At 42.0% G+C, this 17,662-nt stretch overlaps 2 protein-coding genes across 3 annotated transcripts in view; one reads left to right on the top strand and one right to left on the bottom strand.

Moving 5' to 3' along the window:
* Positions 1–5,252: 5,252 nt before the first annotated feature.
* Positions 5,253–16,518, top strand: LOC137290413 (uncharacterized). 2 transcript variants are annotated; one of them, XM_067821335.1, is made up of 13 exons: positions 5,253–5,511; positions 7,917–8,016; positions 8,436–8,559; positions 8,899–9,080; positions 9,597–9,745; positions 10,251–10,404; positions 10,650–10,726; positions 11,476–11,683; positions 12,181–12,329; positions 12,467–12,629; positions 13,540–13,645; positions 14,271–14,349; positions 14,801–16,518. In XM_067821335.1, exons 2-13 carry the CDS (start codon positions 7,953–7,955, stop codon positions 15,638–15,640), a joined length of 2,295 nt encoding a protein of 764 aa, XP_067677436.1. In that variant the 5' UTR covers positions 5,253–5,511; positions 7,917–7,952; the 3' UTR covers positions 15,641–16,518. The 2 variants fall into 2 exon arrangements, with proteins under 2 accessions (XP_067677436.1, XP_067677437.1); XM_067821336.1 differs by lacking the exon at positions 5,253–5,511 and adding an exon at positions 7,508–7,655.
* LOC137290412 (uncharacterized) overlaps positions 16,514–17,662 on the bottom strand; it is a 28,627-nt gene continuing 27,478 nt past the window's right edge. Inside the window, exon 21 of the mRNA XM_067821334.1 lies at positions 16,514–17,557. Within this exon, the coding sequence (XP_067677435.1) occupies positions 17,409–17,557 (149 nt within the window). The 3' untranslated portion in view covers positions 16,514–17,408. The remainder of the gene's footprint in view (positions 17,558–17,662) is intronic.

The raw sequence follows: 17,662 nt of genomic DNA, 5'->3' as shown, positions 1-17,662 counted from the left end.
GATGACTAAAGTCCTTAACATCTAGATTACACAAACTTAGTGTAATCTTAAAGTCATCTGCAAATCAACGAGACAACCTGGCGTCTACAAGAGGCTGTACTCTGACCTGTATTCGAGTTTCCTGGAGTGCCAGGTGGGAAAACCTTCTACTTGGATTATACTATCCACATTAGTGCAAATCTCGAGGTAAACAATGACTCCAAATGTAGACTAGAATGACTGGATATGTCTAGATTGCCCCACATCCAGGTCTGACATTAAGATCGTCCTATGAGTGACTATGGGTAGTATGATAGTTATGGGTGTGTGATAATGCTCTTTGAGGTTGTGTATAGGTAAAGGTAGAGTGATAACGAGTGAGTTTAAACTAAAGTCACATCAGCAGTACAACAGTAGTGTGATAGGGGTACTAAGCTAGTCATGAGATACTAAGCTGGTCATGAGTAGTGTGATACGGGTACTAAACTGGTCATGAGTAGTGTGGTAGGGGCACTAAGCTAGTCATGAGTAGTGTTATAGGGGTACTAAGCTGGTCATGAGATACTAAGCTGGTCATGAGTAGTGTGATACGGGTACTAAGCTAGTCATGAGTAGTGTGGTAGGGGTACTAAACTGGTCATGAGTAGTGTGGTAGGGGCACTAAGCTAGTCATGAGTAGTGTTATAGGGGCACTAAGCTAGTCATGAGTAGTGTGGTAGGGGTACTAAACTGGTCATGAGTAGTGTGGTAGGGGCACTAAGCTAGTCATGAGTAGTGTTATAGGGGCACTAAGCTAGTCATGAGTAGTGTGGTAGGGGTACTAAACTGGTCATGAGTAGTGTGGTAGGGGCACTAAGCTAGTCATGAGTAGTGTTATAGGGGCACTAAGCTAGTCATGAGTAGTGTGGCAGGGGTACTACACTGGTCATGAGTAGTGTGGTAGGGGTACTAAACTGGTCATGAGTAGTGTGGTAGGGGTACTAAACTGGTCATGAGTAGTGTGGTAGGGGCACTAAGCTAGTCATGAGTAGTGTTATAGGGGCACTAAGCTAGTCATGAGTAGTGTGATAGGGGTACTAGGCTAATCATGAGATACTAAGCTGGTCATGAGTAGTGTGATGCGGGTACTAAGCTAGTCATGAGTAGTGTGGTAGGGGTACTAAACTGGTCATGAGTAGTGTGGTAGGGGTACTAAACTGGTCATGAGTAGTGTGGTAGGGGCACTCAGCTAGTCATGAGTAGTGTTATAGGGGCACTAAGCTAGTCATGAGTAGTGTGGTAGGGGTACTAAACTGGTCATGAGTAGTGTGGTAGGGGCACTAAGCTAGTCATGAGTAGTGTTATAGGGGCACTAAGCTAGTCATGAGTAGTGTTATAGGGGCACTAAGCTAGTCATGAGTAGTGTGATAGGGGTACTAGGCTAATCATGAGATACCAAGCTGGTCATGAGTAGTGTGATACGGGTACTAAGCTAGTCATGAGTAGTGTGGTAGGGGTACTAAACTGGTCATGAGTAGTGTTGTAGGGGTACTAAACTGGTCATGAGTAGTGTGGTAGGGGTACTAAACTGGTCATGAGTAGTGTGATAGGGGTACTAAACTGGTCATGAGTAGTGTGATAGGGGTACTAAACTGGTCATGAGTAGTGTGGTAGGGGTACTAAACTGGTCATGAGTAGTGTGGTAGGGGTACTACACTGGTCATGAGTAGTGTGGTAGGGGTACTAAACTGGTCCTGAGTAGTGTGGTAGGGGTACTAAACTGGTCCTGAGTAGTGTGATAGGGGTACTACACTGGTCCTGAGTAGTGTGATACGGGTACTAAGCTAGTCATGAGTAGTGTGATAGGGGTACTAAACTGGTCATGAGTAGTGTGGTAGGGGTACTAAACTGGTCATGAGTAGTGTGGTAGGGGTACTAAGCTGGTCATGAGTAGTGTCGTAGCTGGAGGTAATGTTTCGTGCGGAGGCAGTGTTTTAGTCCCACCCCCAACCCCATCCCTCCCTAAACCCCATAACACCCCACCCGGTCCCACACATGACCTGCAACACCTGACGGTTGTATAACGGTTTATTGTTATCACGGGGAAGAACAAGTTTCCTCATTCGAGGTTCAGCTGGTGTGTGTCTGAGCGCAGCGTTTATACTTCCTGCTTTGTCAATCTGGTCTGGGTCGTAGTGCATTGGTTTACTGGTGAACTGATTGTTTTGTTTTCATTTTGTCATACGTGATTGTTTCTGATTTGTCACGAGTGTTTTCAGCGGATATGTGCTCATGTTATTAACCATCAATAAGTCTTAAATGTAACCATCACTGCAAGAATTAATTGTAACCTTCACTGTCAGAGCTAAATGTAATCTTCACTGTTAAACGTGAATGTAACCTACCATCACCACCACCACCACCACCACCACCACCACTACTACTACTACTACTACTACTACTACTACTACTACTACTACTACTACTACTACTACTACTACTACTAGGGGTGGTGTGGTGGCTCAGTGTACCCCAAATAGGATAGTGCATGTACAATGCCGTCAATTTCTATCACCTCTACTCTCTCTCAAACTCGCTACTAATACACCTACTTCAGCTGCAATTACTTCTATGGTAACGACAACTACTACTACAGCTACTGCCACTGCCAATAAAACAAAATAAAAACAAACAACAAAAAGCCGTTCGCTTCTGGCGGCAAATAGATCGACTAGTAAATAAATCTATAATGATAATAATTATCGGCAAGGAGTGTACATGTGGGAAGAGTCTATCGTGCGCGATGATTGTATTGTGATAACAATAGTTGTGGTAAAATACGTCAGGCCAAAGGTGTCCATTATCACACAAGCACACACATGACTTGATAACGCTGAGTAGGTCCTGCATTGATACACACTGCATTGGCATATCCACTCTGGTCGACATATTCAGTTACCTTTTTAATTGAACATTTGACAATATTTCATGCAAATTAAATTTATTTGAATGAATAAGCAAAAATGGTGATAATCTTGAGTGTTCTACTACTGACTTTTACTTGTTTGTTTAACGCCCTAGTCAGCATTTTTTCGACTATATGAAGGCAGTCTATAAATGGTGCAGTCTGGACCAAGAGAGATTCTCCACCACCACCACTACCATTAGTACTACTACTACTACTACTGCTGCTGCTACCACCACCACTACTGCTACTACTACGACTACTACTTTGCTACTACTACTACCACCACCACCAGCCTGCAGGTTGAACAAAGAAATCCAAGTAGCCATGTCACATACATAGTACATGCTTATATACAGTTATCTGTACTTATCTACTCAGAAATATTTCAGCCTCAAAACCGCGTTCGCACCACATAAACCATATCAACACATATTCAAAAGTTTTTATTTCCGCACGGCAGGAGACATAAAGTCAAGATTTCAAAGGAAGATCATCACTCTGACATGCGGGGCGTTACACAGCTGGGTGTAACAGGTAGGAATACTTTGTGTTATGTTGTGCTTACTCATCCATGTTCGTGTTTAAAGTCAGCAGGCGAAATACCTTATCTGACATTAGACAACGCTTCTTCACATAAGTCAAATTCTTCTGGTATTTTCAAGTACATTGTAAGCCAATGCACATTTCATTGTCTCTGTTAAGATTCAGTTTGAGTGTTGTAATAATTTGTTAGAAGTTTTGTCTGAAGTCTTCTACAACAGCAACGACTGATCCAGCAGCCTGGACATTGTTGGTAGGTTGTATAACCACATTAGGAGGTAAGAGCACGCCTCTTTGGAGGGTGGGTGAGGGGGGTGGAGAGGGCACCGGGGGTGTGGGGTGTGTGTTATGGTATTGTTTTCACTATGAGCACTAGCAACACGTCACAAGTATGGAGATCGAGGCACAAAATTCGTGTCCTTTGGCCGGATTTGCTGATCGCTTGTTTCATAACTCACCCTGGTTAAATGATTTTTCTGTTTCTGTCAAAAGAACAAACGGGGCGGTGGAAGAAGCCTAGTGGTTAAAGCGTTCGCTCGTCACACTGAAGGCCCGGGTTCCATTCTCCACATAGCTACAATATGTGAAGCCAATTTCGGGTTTCCCCCGCCGTGATATTGCTGGAATAATGATAAAATCGGCGTGAAAATAAACCACTCAATTTTGCATATTTGCAGTTATCTCTTGTATACCTGACCAGTTTGATGGACAAATGCACAGGCTGCACACTACGGCTATATGTCGGCTGTCTGTTAATGACACCGTCTAGACAGCCTGGTGATTGATAGCATGAGCACACACACACACACACATGCACACATATACAAACAAACACAAATGAGTAACCGCATGTAACAGCATTCTCTCAATCACGCTACCCGTGAAGCTCCGGGTTAGAAATGGTCTTCAGTAGCTCATGCTTGTCGTACGAGGGACCGGGTGGTCAGGCTTTTCGATGTGGTTCACGCATGTCGTATCCCAGTTGCATGAAAAGATGCTCATGATGTTGATCACTAAATTGTCTGGTCTAGACTCGATTAATTTATAGACTGCCGTCATATGCCTGGACACTGAGTTGAGTGCTATGTAAAACCACGAACCACCTAACCAATCAACTCTCCACCACGCCCCAAGCGTGTTCCCATTGACAACTTCCTCGTCGAAAACATTTTGGGGAAAATGTGATAATAGGCTAAAGCTGTAATTAGTTTCAGAATGTTCCAGCAGACGTGTGCACATGCATTGTTATCATCTAAAGCCATAGCGTTGCTTAAGTACAAACAAATACGTTTTGCAGGTGCAGCCATTGATTGTTCTTCTTTCCAGAAACATGTGCGTTGACAACACTCACATTTATAGCGTGGGTCAGGGGTATTTTCCTCACGAGATTTTGATGCAATGAGTCACACGATACTCATATGATTTGAATTGAAAACAAAAACCTTCATACACAAACCCAAACACAGAATCATTAAAACTGACGCGGTGGTGCAAGACCTGCGATGTCTTCATCTCTGGTGGGTACGCACACAGGTTCATCTTTACTTCATAATATCGTCAGAACTCCAGTCACCGAGAGACATGCCCCAAAACACATATCCCTCCATGACACATTCTTATCTATCAGCCACCAGTTTGAATAGTATTGTACCTTGACATTCATATGCCACGGAAAATTGCCTGAATGGAAATGTTCTGTTCTGTCCTGCTCTGTCGTTCCTTTGAATCACAACACCCCACCACCCCCACCCCACCCCATCCACCCAAACCCAACCCCCAACCCCCCACCCCTCTTCCTCCACTAACGAGCACATGCTATCATGCACTACTGCAGGTAATAGGGATCCAATCACGGTGGACTTGGAAACAGGGTTTAAGTTAATGGCTGTATATCCTAGCGTCCCGGATAGTAATATTGAACAACACACCAGACTAGGGATCAGGACAGAGCTCAGAAATCCACCACAAAGACAAGACGTGGTGAGGTTATTGCAGCGACTCCCCTTGCTGATCAGTATTTCATATCAACGTTGTCGGATGCCAAGGTCAGTTGTTTACTTCGAATGTTGTCTATATCATATGACACTCGTGACCTACTTCTTTACCTTGTGCACATGTACGTGACAAAGGCTCTCTCGGGGGTCTACTCTTGATTTGATTCCGAAGGTTCAGTTACATATTGTGTCAGCATTGTTGTGGTGATTTGTTTGCAGTTCTTATGGTAACTGGAGCTTTTATCTACTGAGATAAACCTCAATAATCTGTAAACCTGCGATAACAGTCCGCATTTTCCTTTTACATGCATTCCATGGGCCTTACTAAACACCGTAACTCGGACACTTGTTAGTCACAACATTTAGAAATGTATCGTTCACTTAAACGAGGTTGCGCTGTTCGTAAATAGATATAGAAGGAAATCATGCTACAACACTTAGGTTTATTTGTATAGTTTCCTTGCATAATAGATACAGTCACTTCCCATTTTATATCAAGTGTACATGTAGAACTACATATATGAACTTTCAGATAACTTAAGTGTGACCGCTATTGCTTCGAAGTGCTCTGTGGGAGGTCAGGTCCCAGAGTTTGTTATCAGATCTAAGTTTTCCGGGTATCGATCCATGTCAGAATGTGTAGGTTGATAAATATTAACGTATATACCTACGACTTTCATGTTTCGAAAAAAACCATTTGTTTCACACTAAAAGTTGTTAAATATTTGTTAATTTCGTGGCATATACATTGTACCATTATTTATGACAATGCTAAAAAAAAACGAAGTAACCGCCAGTTAGTAAGTACATGTAGATAAATGTTGTGTCATGTCAGGTCATGTTCTATTGCCATGCGGAGATCAAAATGTAGCTCCAACATAGAGATTACCCCCGCCCCTAACATCCTCCTCCCCGCCCTTACTCCCGAAAGAAATGAAATAATGATAAGAACAAAAGGTAAAAAAAGAGAATAGTTATAAGGATTTATTAATAAAAAATAATCACTGAATATATATGTAAATAAAAAGATAAATAATAAGTACCCAAGCAAACAAACGAACGATCAAACATATATAAACAATTTCATAAAGATAAATATATTGTAAAACTGAAAAAATATAAAACAATTAAAAACATTAAAGATAATAAAAAATAGAACCAAAAAGCTGAAGAAAAGAGATACATCTAATCTGGGTTTGTTAAAGATGACGTAACGTACTTACAAAAGTGTAAAACTGTTAACACTGAACACATATTGTATGTTACCTGTATATAAAACTGTTAACACTGAACACATATTGCATGTTACCTGTATATAAAACTGTTCACACTGAACACATATTGTATGTTACCTGTATGTAAAACTGTTAACACTGAACACATATTGTATGTTACCTGTATGTAGAACTGTTAACACTGAACACATATTGTATGTTACCTGCATGTAAAACCCGAAACAACAACACTAAACAAATACAACTCCTTGATATTTATGTCCAGATACTAGTGATTCTAATGTAAATATAATTTGTTTGTGATTGTACAACACCAATGTAATGAACAGGGATATTCATATTATTTCTAGGATTACTTCTAACCCCGACAGACCTTCACCAGAGGTTTTAAATGTCTTCACTATCACCATTTGGGACTGGGTTCATTCATACATGATGAAGTGTGACCAAGGGTGTCCCAGTTGTCCGAAGCACAGCATTTGATTTTAATGAGTTGCGTCCCTTGGGTACCAAGATCCGATGATAGTTGGTTCGAATCCAGATTCACCCACACTTATGTTTAGGTTTATGAGTGACGTATCCGTACTCCCGGGTTTCATCAAAGTGGCATGCATTTGTGACCTGCATCGCATTGCGGCATTCCCTCGCCCAAGTTGAAATCTTGCAAAGTGTAAATAGTAATGAGAAGAAATAGCAATGAGAAGAATATAAGCAGAGCGCCTATCCAGGCTTCATACTCCGCTCGCTCCAGTATTACATATCAAAACACACAAGTTGAGTAAACAGCTGAGAACTACTAGTTTTTGTTTAAGGAAGTGAGTTTTCAGGAGAGATCTGAATGTCTGGCAGTCGGAACTGGATCGGATGAACTGAGGGAAGTTATAACATTCTTGTGCTGCAGCATCGGTTGAAGGCATTGTGTCCATCTTCAGCTTGATTGACTTTGGGGATAAGAAGAAGGTATTGGTTCTCTGAGCTCACAGATCTAGATGGTACATAAGTCTGAAGAAGATCTGAGAGGTAGACTAGAGCTATTCACTGGTATGCGAGTCAGAGGAGTTTGAGCAATTTCACGAATAGCCAGGATGGAGATCCCACCCAAAGGCTGTTAAGTTGTCCATATGACATTGGACTAAGCTGAGACACAGAGCTTTCACTCAGTCATTTTATTGACCGTTGTTTTCTTGCTTGATTTTCTTTAATTGCATGTTTCTTACGTAGGTACATGAAGGAACTTGATGCCAGGCACCGTCGGACATGATAACACTGTTGTTAGTAGTCTTTGTTGTCTTGGCAACTCTACCTGATACAACAGCAAGAGGTAAGAGTTGAATAAATTATGTAATGAAATGATTTATGCGTCCCTTCAGCGGCAGGCTTGTCATAAAACCCATTGACCGACATATTATCATATCCTGCTCTTTCTCCACACTCCTTCACTCACTCATGTTGCCACTATCAGCAGTTCTCCAGCAATGTCCAGCTAGTCATAATAGAAATTGTTTTCACACATCCAAACCCAGATATCGGTCACTTTCAACACGCAACCGCCCATCACAAGTAAACAGTATGGTTTGTATATACTGCAACATGGACAATCCCAATTCGGTTTTATTGTCATTTCCGCATCTTGTAGATGCTGTGAGTTGACGATATCTGAAAGATAGTATTTTCTGCGGAAACTAGACTGTTCTCGGTTCTTCAATTGAACTTTACTGAATGACATTTTTTCTTCAACAGACCGCACACAACCGGAAAACATTACCTGCGTCTGGTATGCCAAGAAACTTCTCACGTGCAACTACGCCCTCCGTGACGACGTTGACCGTGACAAGACGATTTGTACCACGTGTTCACAGTACAGGTGACTAGAAGAGTGGCGCGTGTTCATACTGAAGTGGGTGACTGAGTGAATGTTTACGCCGTCTGTAGCAATATTCCAGCAATATCACGGCAGTGGACACCAGAAATGGGCCTCACACACTGTACCCAGACTGGGCATCGAACGCAGGCCATCGGCGTGACGAGTGAACGCTTTAACCAATGGTCTAACCCTCTGATACTGTTCACACTGGAGCCGGTCACACAGTGAGAATGCCACTGTAATGTCTAACTACAAGTGTACTATCCACATTCAAAGTGTATTTGAGAGAAATATAGCGGAAGAGACGTTAGACCGTCAACTCATATTCTGTCTTTACAGTCTAGCAGACACATGTGAGGATGCCACAGGGACGGCATGCAACTCCGCGGTTGGGAGATGTGAATACGACTGCGAAGATCTCAAGTACTGCGACTACTTTCACGTGATGAAGATCACCTCGGATGTGGGAAAGGGACATATTTCTGCATCAATGTGTAAACAAATCGAAACTAAGCACTACAGTGAGTTTTAGATTAAATCGTCATCAATTAGCATTTTTTGAGCTTGAGTCCAGTCAGTAGATGGGTGATCGTGTTTGGCAGCTGTACTCTTGATCTGAGAGTCCTGCCCTTAGACAAGGGAGTTTGTTCATGATCTATTTGACAGTAATCATCACCCATACGATAGCGTGAGGTTCTGTGCATTGTGGCCAGGTACAAAATCAGGTTAAGCAACATCGCTCGCGGACCTTGGATGGGTAACCGTGTTTGGCGGCTTGACTCCTGACTCCTCTGGGACTTCGGTCCTGCCCTTTAACGAAGCACATGTGCCACATATGATCTCACCTCAGGTAAGTGTGAGTGTGTTCATGAATTGCCTCTATTCACCAAGCAGAGGATGGGTACCCGGTGAGATATGTATCGGCTTCACGGGCAGCTTTGGTTATCCTTGGTATTAATGCGTTAGTGCCTTGAGCTTGCACAAGTGCGTGGAAACAGGAGCTTTGACCATTATACTTATTTCTTACATGTTTGTAGTACAACCAGGGCCAGTGCGAGACCTACAGATGACGGCCATCAGCAGCACAGCATTACGGGTGTCCTGGAAACAGCCAGATGACAGATTACGTCTTGTAGACCCGATGACGTATAAATATGTCGTGACTTATTTTGCGAAAGTGAAAAAAGTGAGCAATTCCTTTAATATCTTATTTGAAAAATGCTGATTACATTGTTAGTACATTTCACATACAAGCTTGACATGAATTGCATGTTTGTACAAATATGACACTAATTGCCATAGCATTCAGATATGACCTGAATCACCTAAACAGACAAGCATGTCATGAAAGCAATACATACAGACATGATGTAAATAGGTTATCCTGTTGTTAAACAGCTGTATTCATCATACTAGAAGAGTTTTACGGAACAGGTTATTGTATATGGCGAGCGAGCAAATATGGTTTTACACCGGAGGACACTAGAAATGAGCTTCACACAATGATGCGTGGAACGGAACCCGGGTCTTCGGCGTGACGAGCGAACGCTTAAACCACTAGGCTACCCCAACGCCCCTACTGAATATGGAGTCCTTTTCATCATTGCTGGAATAAGTCAAAGAAACGTAAAACAGTAACAGATGTCGCGGACGCCTTGTATGATGTTTCATATGACTCTCTCCACATACAGGTCAAGAAAACCAAGTCCAAGGATGAGGTTGTTGAGGTGTTTCTGACTGACCTGGAGCCCTGGACAAACTACACGGTGACGGTGAGGTCACGACCCCGCAGAAAGGGCTTCCTTAGCCCGCCACGGAACGCCACAAATTTTACCTTGCAGGACGGTCAGTAGTGTTATCAAAATACTTATCTTTTAATAAACAGAGGACAGCCGGAAATAACTTTAATATTTATGTTTATAGATATGTCGTGTTTGTGAAATAAAATCACAGTACTGAACACGAAATAGCCTCAACAAGATCTCTGCCCCTCTCTGGAGTTCGACATTGCGGGCAAACAGTTTCACTTCTGCACTACGTGTGGAAATGTACAACCGTAATTGGAGGTCTTCATGGATATATTTTCACAGTTCCACGGTCCGGTCCACTGGTACCAAAGAGTCCGTACAGCAGGGTGGCGCCTGGAGTTTTAGAGATCTACTGGAGTGTAAGTTATTTGCGTTTATACATGAGGAAGAGATAACAAAAATTGTGAAAAACAAGTCAGATGTACCCGACGATTTGAGCAGAATTTGGAAACTTCAAATCTGTTCTGTGATACATTTCAGTATTGTGATCGTCACAGTTTCTTCCAGCTTTCATAATCGCTCATTAGCGATGCTGACTCCCAAAGCGTTGTAACGTTACGACTTGTCGTAACTTTGTAGTTTACATATATGCTTACTGATGTCGTAGGGCTACGACTGTTGTGGATAGGGACTACATGTATTTATTTTTCCTAAAATCTGACATTGAAATAGTTCTACTTACTGTTCTATTAAACGTGCTGAGAATAATGTTCTTGCAAGCTTGTAGTCGAATCTGCGGCCATTTTGGATTGCAAAATAGGCATAAGTTTTTTTCTTTTTCAGTTGAACTAATAAGCTTTGTCTAATTAACTTTGCGCTAATGACAGCCTTGTATGAATGTTGTAGGAAAATGGCATCACACAAAATGGCTGCCTATATGAACAGGGTATGAGACAGGACGCATACCTTCCACTTTTCGTGAACAAGTAGTGTCAAAGTTTCATTCCAGGGATTCATTCGTATAATTATCACCTCTGTGTTGCCTTTCACCCTGAATGAAACCTGATTCGTTCTCGAGACTATATTTGCTGTAGTTTGCATATCCAGGATTCCGATGAATGTGGAATGTATTGAATGTTCTGTTTCATGTGTAGTGTTGTGTCCATAGTCAGTTCCACAGGAAGCCAGCAGGGGAATTATCGTCAACTACTCCGTCCACGCCAGCTGTTGTCTGTCGCAGCCACTGTACACCACTGACCACTCAGCCACGATCAACATCACCGAACATAGCAACGTGACTGTACTGGTGAACGCTGCAACTAAGATCGGCTGGTCTGAACATCCGTCTGAACTCAGTGTGTACAAACGAGATTTGGGTGAGTGAAACAACGACATTTTAGAAGGGTGATTAATAACACAGTCTCGTCCCAGTCGTCTAATGCTTTTCAATTCTGTGTGAAGAGTTGCCTACCTTGCCTTGCCAGGATTCAGTGATAAAGAATTCGGCGAGATTATTTTTTGATATCAGTGGTTGAGAGATACTACAAAATTTTAGAAGGGCGATTGAAAATGCACTCTCGTCCCAGTCGTCTAATGCTTTTGAATGTGATGCGCATAGTTATCTATCTTGCCTTTGCCAGGATCTAGTGATAAAGCATTCGGCGTGATTGTTGCATGATTTCACTGACAGTGTTTTGACTGGTTCACTGGTAGTGTGTCCTGGATTCGATGTAAAAAAAACCCCAAACACACGAACAAACAAACCCTGTCTCCGAATGTTTGCACCAGCGTACATTGACGATTTGTGTGGATACGGAATATTTACAACATAATATGGTCACTTTGTGGCTAAAAAAGCCTGGTCTATTTTCAGATATCCAGTACATTGACACAGTACACAGGTCAGGGGACAAGTTGGTGTGGGTGTCCACTGATACCGCGGGTAAACAGCCAGATTTTTTCAACGTGAGTTGGTGTTTCGGGAGTCAAGATGACAAAATGCCCCAGCTTGTAAAATGCAAGGTAAGACAAAAGTATTTGTAGTGCGTCCATAAAAAACTTCAAAGTCTTCTCAGTGACTTTGTTGAAGAACTTCTGAATTCGTATGCTCCTTATCCCCCTCCTTTATTAAGCATTGTTATTGTTTATACCCATTTTAGGGTCATGTGACCACGAAACAGGTTCGTGGTAACAAGAGGGCGTTACTTTTAGAACACCACGTGCCGCCTAAATTAGCCTGCGCAGGATGTGATTGGCAGTACGCCGTCTCCGCCCACGTTGACGACGTCATGTCCACGATGGTGTGGAACACTCCATTACAACGTGAGTCGGGGAGTGTTTTTTTTCAATTTTCCATTAATATCACCGTGGGGAATAACCAGAAATGGACTTCACACACTGTACAGATGTGGGGAATCGAACCTGGGTCTTCGACTTGACGGGCGGACGCTTTAACCTCTGTGCTACTCCACGGTCCAGACTACAACGTAAGGCGTGAGAAGAAAACATTAAAAGAATAAACACTAAGTTGTCGAATATACGTTGTATTTCGTCTCCATTATTTTCTGAAAACTCGTTTGAGACATCACGATATCTGTAAGATGGATGAAAGATGACGTCACTTTTCATCCAAATCTGTGAAAGGTCCAGGGTCCAGGATAGGTTTTAGGATACAATGGAGATAAAACCGTTGTATGGAACTTATACGACGTGTCCCTTTGCATGCTTTCTTCTAAAGCGTTTTTCATTTCATGCGAAACGTGGGTCACTCGAAGTAGGTCTCTTCGACACATCGGTATTTGGTTTATGCGTAAATGTTGCAAACTGAAGTGATAAAACAGTGACTTGCAGCCCCATCAGCTTGTGCCAATGTGTAACCTAAGCACATGTGAACAATTTGTTCGAACACATGCAATTTATATTCATAACAATCAGAAATCGCTGATGTTCGCATTCTGCAGGCGCTGGTTACATAGCGGTTGAGTGTGTGTGCAAACTACTTCACCATATTTAATGTGTCTTTATCACTTGATTGTCTGGTCCAGCTTCGATTGTTTACACCGTACAGCTGTAGTACTACAGAATCGTACACATATTCATGATCTGGTCACAACTGTACATTTGACTCAAATTTGAGTTTTCTTATGGTTGTGAAAAGGTTTCCATGTACATCGATCAGTTTACGAATTACTTGTGTGAAAACTCAAATTAAGATACTTTACATTTCTTTTAGATATCGAAAATCGTCGATCAATCACAATCATGACGAATGATTCGTCATCGATCACCGCTCTGGTCATCATCGTTGTAGCAGCTGTTGGCGTTGCCGTGGCAGTTCTGTACGTATGTTGCAGTTTTAGAAATACGGAAAGTTGGAGGCTAATACAAATTAAGATGGAATGAATTATATGTGTCGAGTATACTGTGGATACACACACAAAAACATTACGATGGGACACCTTGCCGTGTATGTTCGTATTCAAGTTAAAATTATAGTATGAATAACTACAATGTATGCAACAGGTTTTATTGAAGACATTATAATTGATAGGTCTGAATATATGAGGCATCATCTTTAATGTTACATAACATCGACCATTGCTAAAGGCTGGTGTAATGCTGGAACAATCAACCAATCAACCAAATAATCAATCAATCAATCAATCAATCAATCAAACATATCAGTGAGTTAGTGGCGTTCTAGTGGAACATGCCAAAAATATTGACGAAAAAGGGTGACTGTTAGGGAAATGATCCGCAGTAAAGTTGTTGTGTCCCAATAATGTGAATGGGACAGAGTCTACGAGTAGTTACCTCTCTTTGCTGATGTAACTTTCGATTGGACCCACAGAATTCCTTAATGGGTCGTAACAATCTCAGCAATCATGTGATAATCTCCCTTGCATCTTCTGACAGTGAGCCGAAGCTGTATTCGGCTCTACATATTCTATTCTCCTATTACAGTGTTGTCAAACGGAATGTCCTGTGTGAACGATTCAAGATCCAACTGCCACAGCTGATGTGGTCTATGAGCGACAAAGAGGTGAGTGCGTTAAAACCACTGTCAAAGGTGAAAGTACTGTTTGTAAGTGCACTTTTCTGAAACAGAGGCCTAAGATTTCATTCACAAAAATCTCTGTTGGACATGCAGGACGGTGGATATCTATGACAGAAAAATGAGATTCAGAAATGTTCCACATCTCCTGTCAAGGAAACTTATCGTGTGTCTTGGACAGAAATGAAAGTGAAATAGGTTAAACATCGCCAAGACGTTCAAGATTGCAAGAGGGGAAAGGGTTCAGCTTTCCCAAGTCTGTTGGTTAACAAAGCCGAATTAAAATGATGGAATGGGGAGACACGTAAAAGTATCATATCCATATTGAACTAGAAATCCTAAGCACCTAAGTGCACGACGTTGAGATTTTTACTTCAATTTCCACATTCTGAAACAGCGATGCTATCTTCAGTACAGCCTATTATGTTATTTATTTTAGGAGCCATGCGCGAGGACAGATGAGGATGACAGAAACGGCAATAACAAAGGACATCAGGGAACTCAACAGGTTGTGACTACCATCACCAATGTCCTGGAAGAAGAAAGACAGCGGGTACCTCTCCTTGAGGAACAGTTGCTGCCAGCCAGGATGCAGTCAGAACGAGATGATGTGGAAAGCGATACAAACGTATCCTCTGCGGACAGTGTTGGATCAAACTACAAACAGGTCACTATAGACACTGGGAAATCTCCAATACAGGATTGTCTCCCTGGTAGTCGAGATAGGTCTGCATCCCATGATTCAACACGGCAGCATCTTATTGGTCGATCTGAACCCGGCGGAAAGACAGGTTCGTTACTTCTATCTAATGACTGTTTAGATGAAGTGAGACAGAGTCTTTGTCAGGGTGATGATATTCATCAAGTAGTATTTTCTGGACGTGCTGGTTCTCCGGACGAAGAAGAAAGATGGTCCAGTTCATCAGACAGCGGCGTTTCCACTTACAGACAGGTGCCAACAGACATTAGCTTATCTCAATCACATGAGGGTTGTGAATTTACAACCAGTGTTTCTGAAGACAAGCGGGACGATGAACATGACAGCGGTCACTCCAGCACATCACACGTGATAAAGAAACCTTTGATCGTATCAGGGCAATTACAGGGATCATCATCATATTCATCACTCACAGACTCAGCAGCACCAACAACGCCGCCTGCACCATGTCAGACATCCACATCATCAATGGAGGTAAAGCTGCATCCGTGTCGACTTCCGCCTCCATCGGGTCTTGGGACTTCCATTTCAAAATCTTTTTTCTCCGGGGATGCAGCTTGATTTCTAAAGAAACATCACCTTCTTTCATTTTGAAAAGACTTTAGATTGAAACGACGAGAATGTCAAGGTTCATTTGTTGTACACCGCCATGCATCAGGGAGCATTTTTCACGATACCAACTCGCTGAATGAAATGACGTTTTGCTTTCTTTGGAAAACATGCTGGTTGTGTTGTGAGCGAGCTGTCTAAGGCGCTGTACTAGTACGTGAAAAGTCCCTGGATCAATCCCCCCTTGTGACTGGGTGTAAAAACATTAGAGCTAACATTACTTGCGTGTTCTCATTGGCGTAGCTATCATTATGAAAAAGCCCGGGCTTAATTTATTGTTGCTAAAAAGGTTGGCAAACACTCAATACTATCTGAATATAGCATTCCAATCTATCGGGCCTACGCGGAAACACAGAGGTTGGCAAACACTCAATACTATCTGAATATAGCATTCCAATCTATCGGGCCTACGCGGAAACACAGACTTGCTATGCGTGTATGGTTCTTTCAGTGTTGTCACAACCCCTAGCGTACAGTACACATCTATGTGCACTCAAAGGAATAAACTAAAAAACAACAACCCCACCCCAATAACAGCGTTCTGTTAGTCTCTATTGTAGGAAGGGCAAATGATATGTAACTGGCGTTGCTGCTGAATTTGAGATTTAAATTCAGCTGAACTTCTAACCAAGTCTCCGTTCTACTAAAACGCTGCCCTTAATCTAAGAGGCGCTTGCCATTGACGAGAGATTGAATGACAACGTTTCCCCGAAAGCATGTCACTGAGCATCTGTAACTGTAGTAAATTCTCAGACATAGTTTGGTTTGAAAAATATGGGCTTGATAATCTAAACAAGTGTGCAAAGACTACTACAAACAAGACCGTAAGATGTGACATTTTTATTAACACAGTGCTTATGTACAAAGAAACTATGATCACCTTCATTGGTAGTGTGAAGCTTTATCTGTTATGTACAACCGACGAGGAACAGTGCTATGTTCAATGATCACACAACCAGGGTCAGAGACAGCAACTGGCACGATGACATCAGCAATTCAGCGATTCATGCTTCTCTGATAACTGTAAGCATTCTTCAGGAGCGCTTTAAAAGTGCTATGAAATATTTAAACCAATAAAACATGTTATAGTGGGGCCAAACACTTGTAGTATACATGGACCCTGACTTCCACACGATGCTAGGACAATGGCAGAAATCAATAACAGAAATACTGTGATCACAGTTTTGTAAAACAAACATTTACAAATGCATATATACGACTATTCGACATATGAATATGAGGATGCGTTACGATGTATGAACCAACAGTTCGCAGACTGCGGTGTTACCATTGTCTTGTTTATAATATTGACCAGAAAACATTATTATATTTTCATCTTAGATGGTCAAAGGAAAATTAACCTATTTCCAAGAATGGTGTCATTCGGTTGCCCGAACCTTAAGAGACTCGTATGAATGCATGTATAGAGGAGTACAGTACGGAGAAGAACACATACTTATAGAATAGGTGTCTGTGGTGGTTTGGGATAATCGCATGGGGGTTCGGCGTGTACATTAGAAAGCGAGGTTGAATATCTGAAAATGATTAAATTGGCCTTTGCTGCTATGGAATTTAACACATGAACCGTAGTGAAATGTTCAACAACTGGTGGTATGAATAATACTTCAGACTTCGACGTCTGCTAGCAAAGGTACAAGAATTTATCATCGGTACTTTTAATGAGTAGATATGTTCATGTCAAAGTGTAGACATGTGGATTTTAGTTTGCTGATAAGGTGTCCTTGCTTGAGAATGATACCGCCATTTCGTCAGAGTGACCTCTATGGTATTTGGACCACGCAAACAGTACTCCGAATCCAATGAGGAGACCCACGACCAGCATGCCGAAGCCCAGACCTCCCATTGCACCTGCGTCAGAATAGAGTGAGTGAGTGAGTGTTTACCTGGTGTTACAACAGCTCTTACATATTTGACCTGGCATTACAAGTATGTGTTCATTGTTTGTGCTTACGT

Source organism: Haliotis asinina, chromosome 7 (genome assembly GCF_037392515.1).
Source record: "Haliotis asinina isolate JCU_RB_2024 chromosome 7, JCU_Hal_asi_v2, whole genome shotgun sequence".
Lineage (NCBI taxonomy): Eukaryota > Metazoa > Mollusca > Gastropoda > Lepetellida > Haliotidae > Haliotis > Haliotis asinina.
The sequence above is the reverse complement of the archived record's forward strand: the minus strand, read 5'-3'. Positions and strand labels throughout refer to the sequence as shown.

What these genes read in the sequence shown, in the direction of transcription:
- LOC137290413 (XM_067821335.1), top strand. Translation starts at nt 7,953, where the DNA reads ATGATAACACTGTTGTTAGTAGTCTTTGTTGTCTTGGCAACTCTACCT. An exon ending in AATCGAAACTAAGCACTACA is followed by an intron (nt 9,081 to 9,596) that starts GTGAGTTTTAGA and finishes ACATGTTTGTAG; the next exon opens with TACAACCAGGGCCAGTGCGA. An exon ending in ATTTTGCGAAAGTGAAAAAA is followed by an intron (nt 9,746 to 10,250) that starts GTGAGCAATTCC and finishes CTCCACATACAG; the next exon opens with GTCAAGAAAACCAAGTCCAA.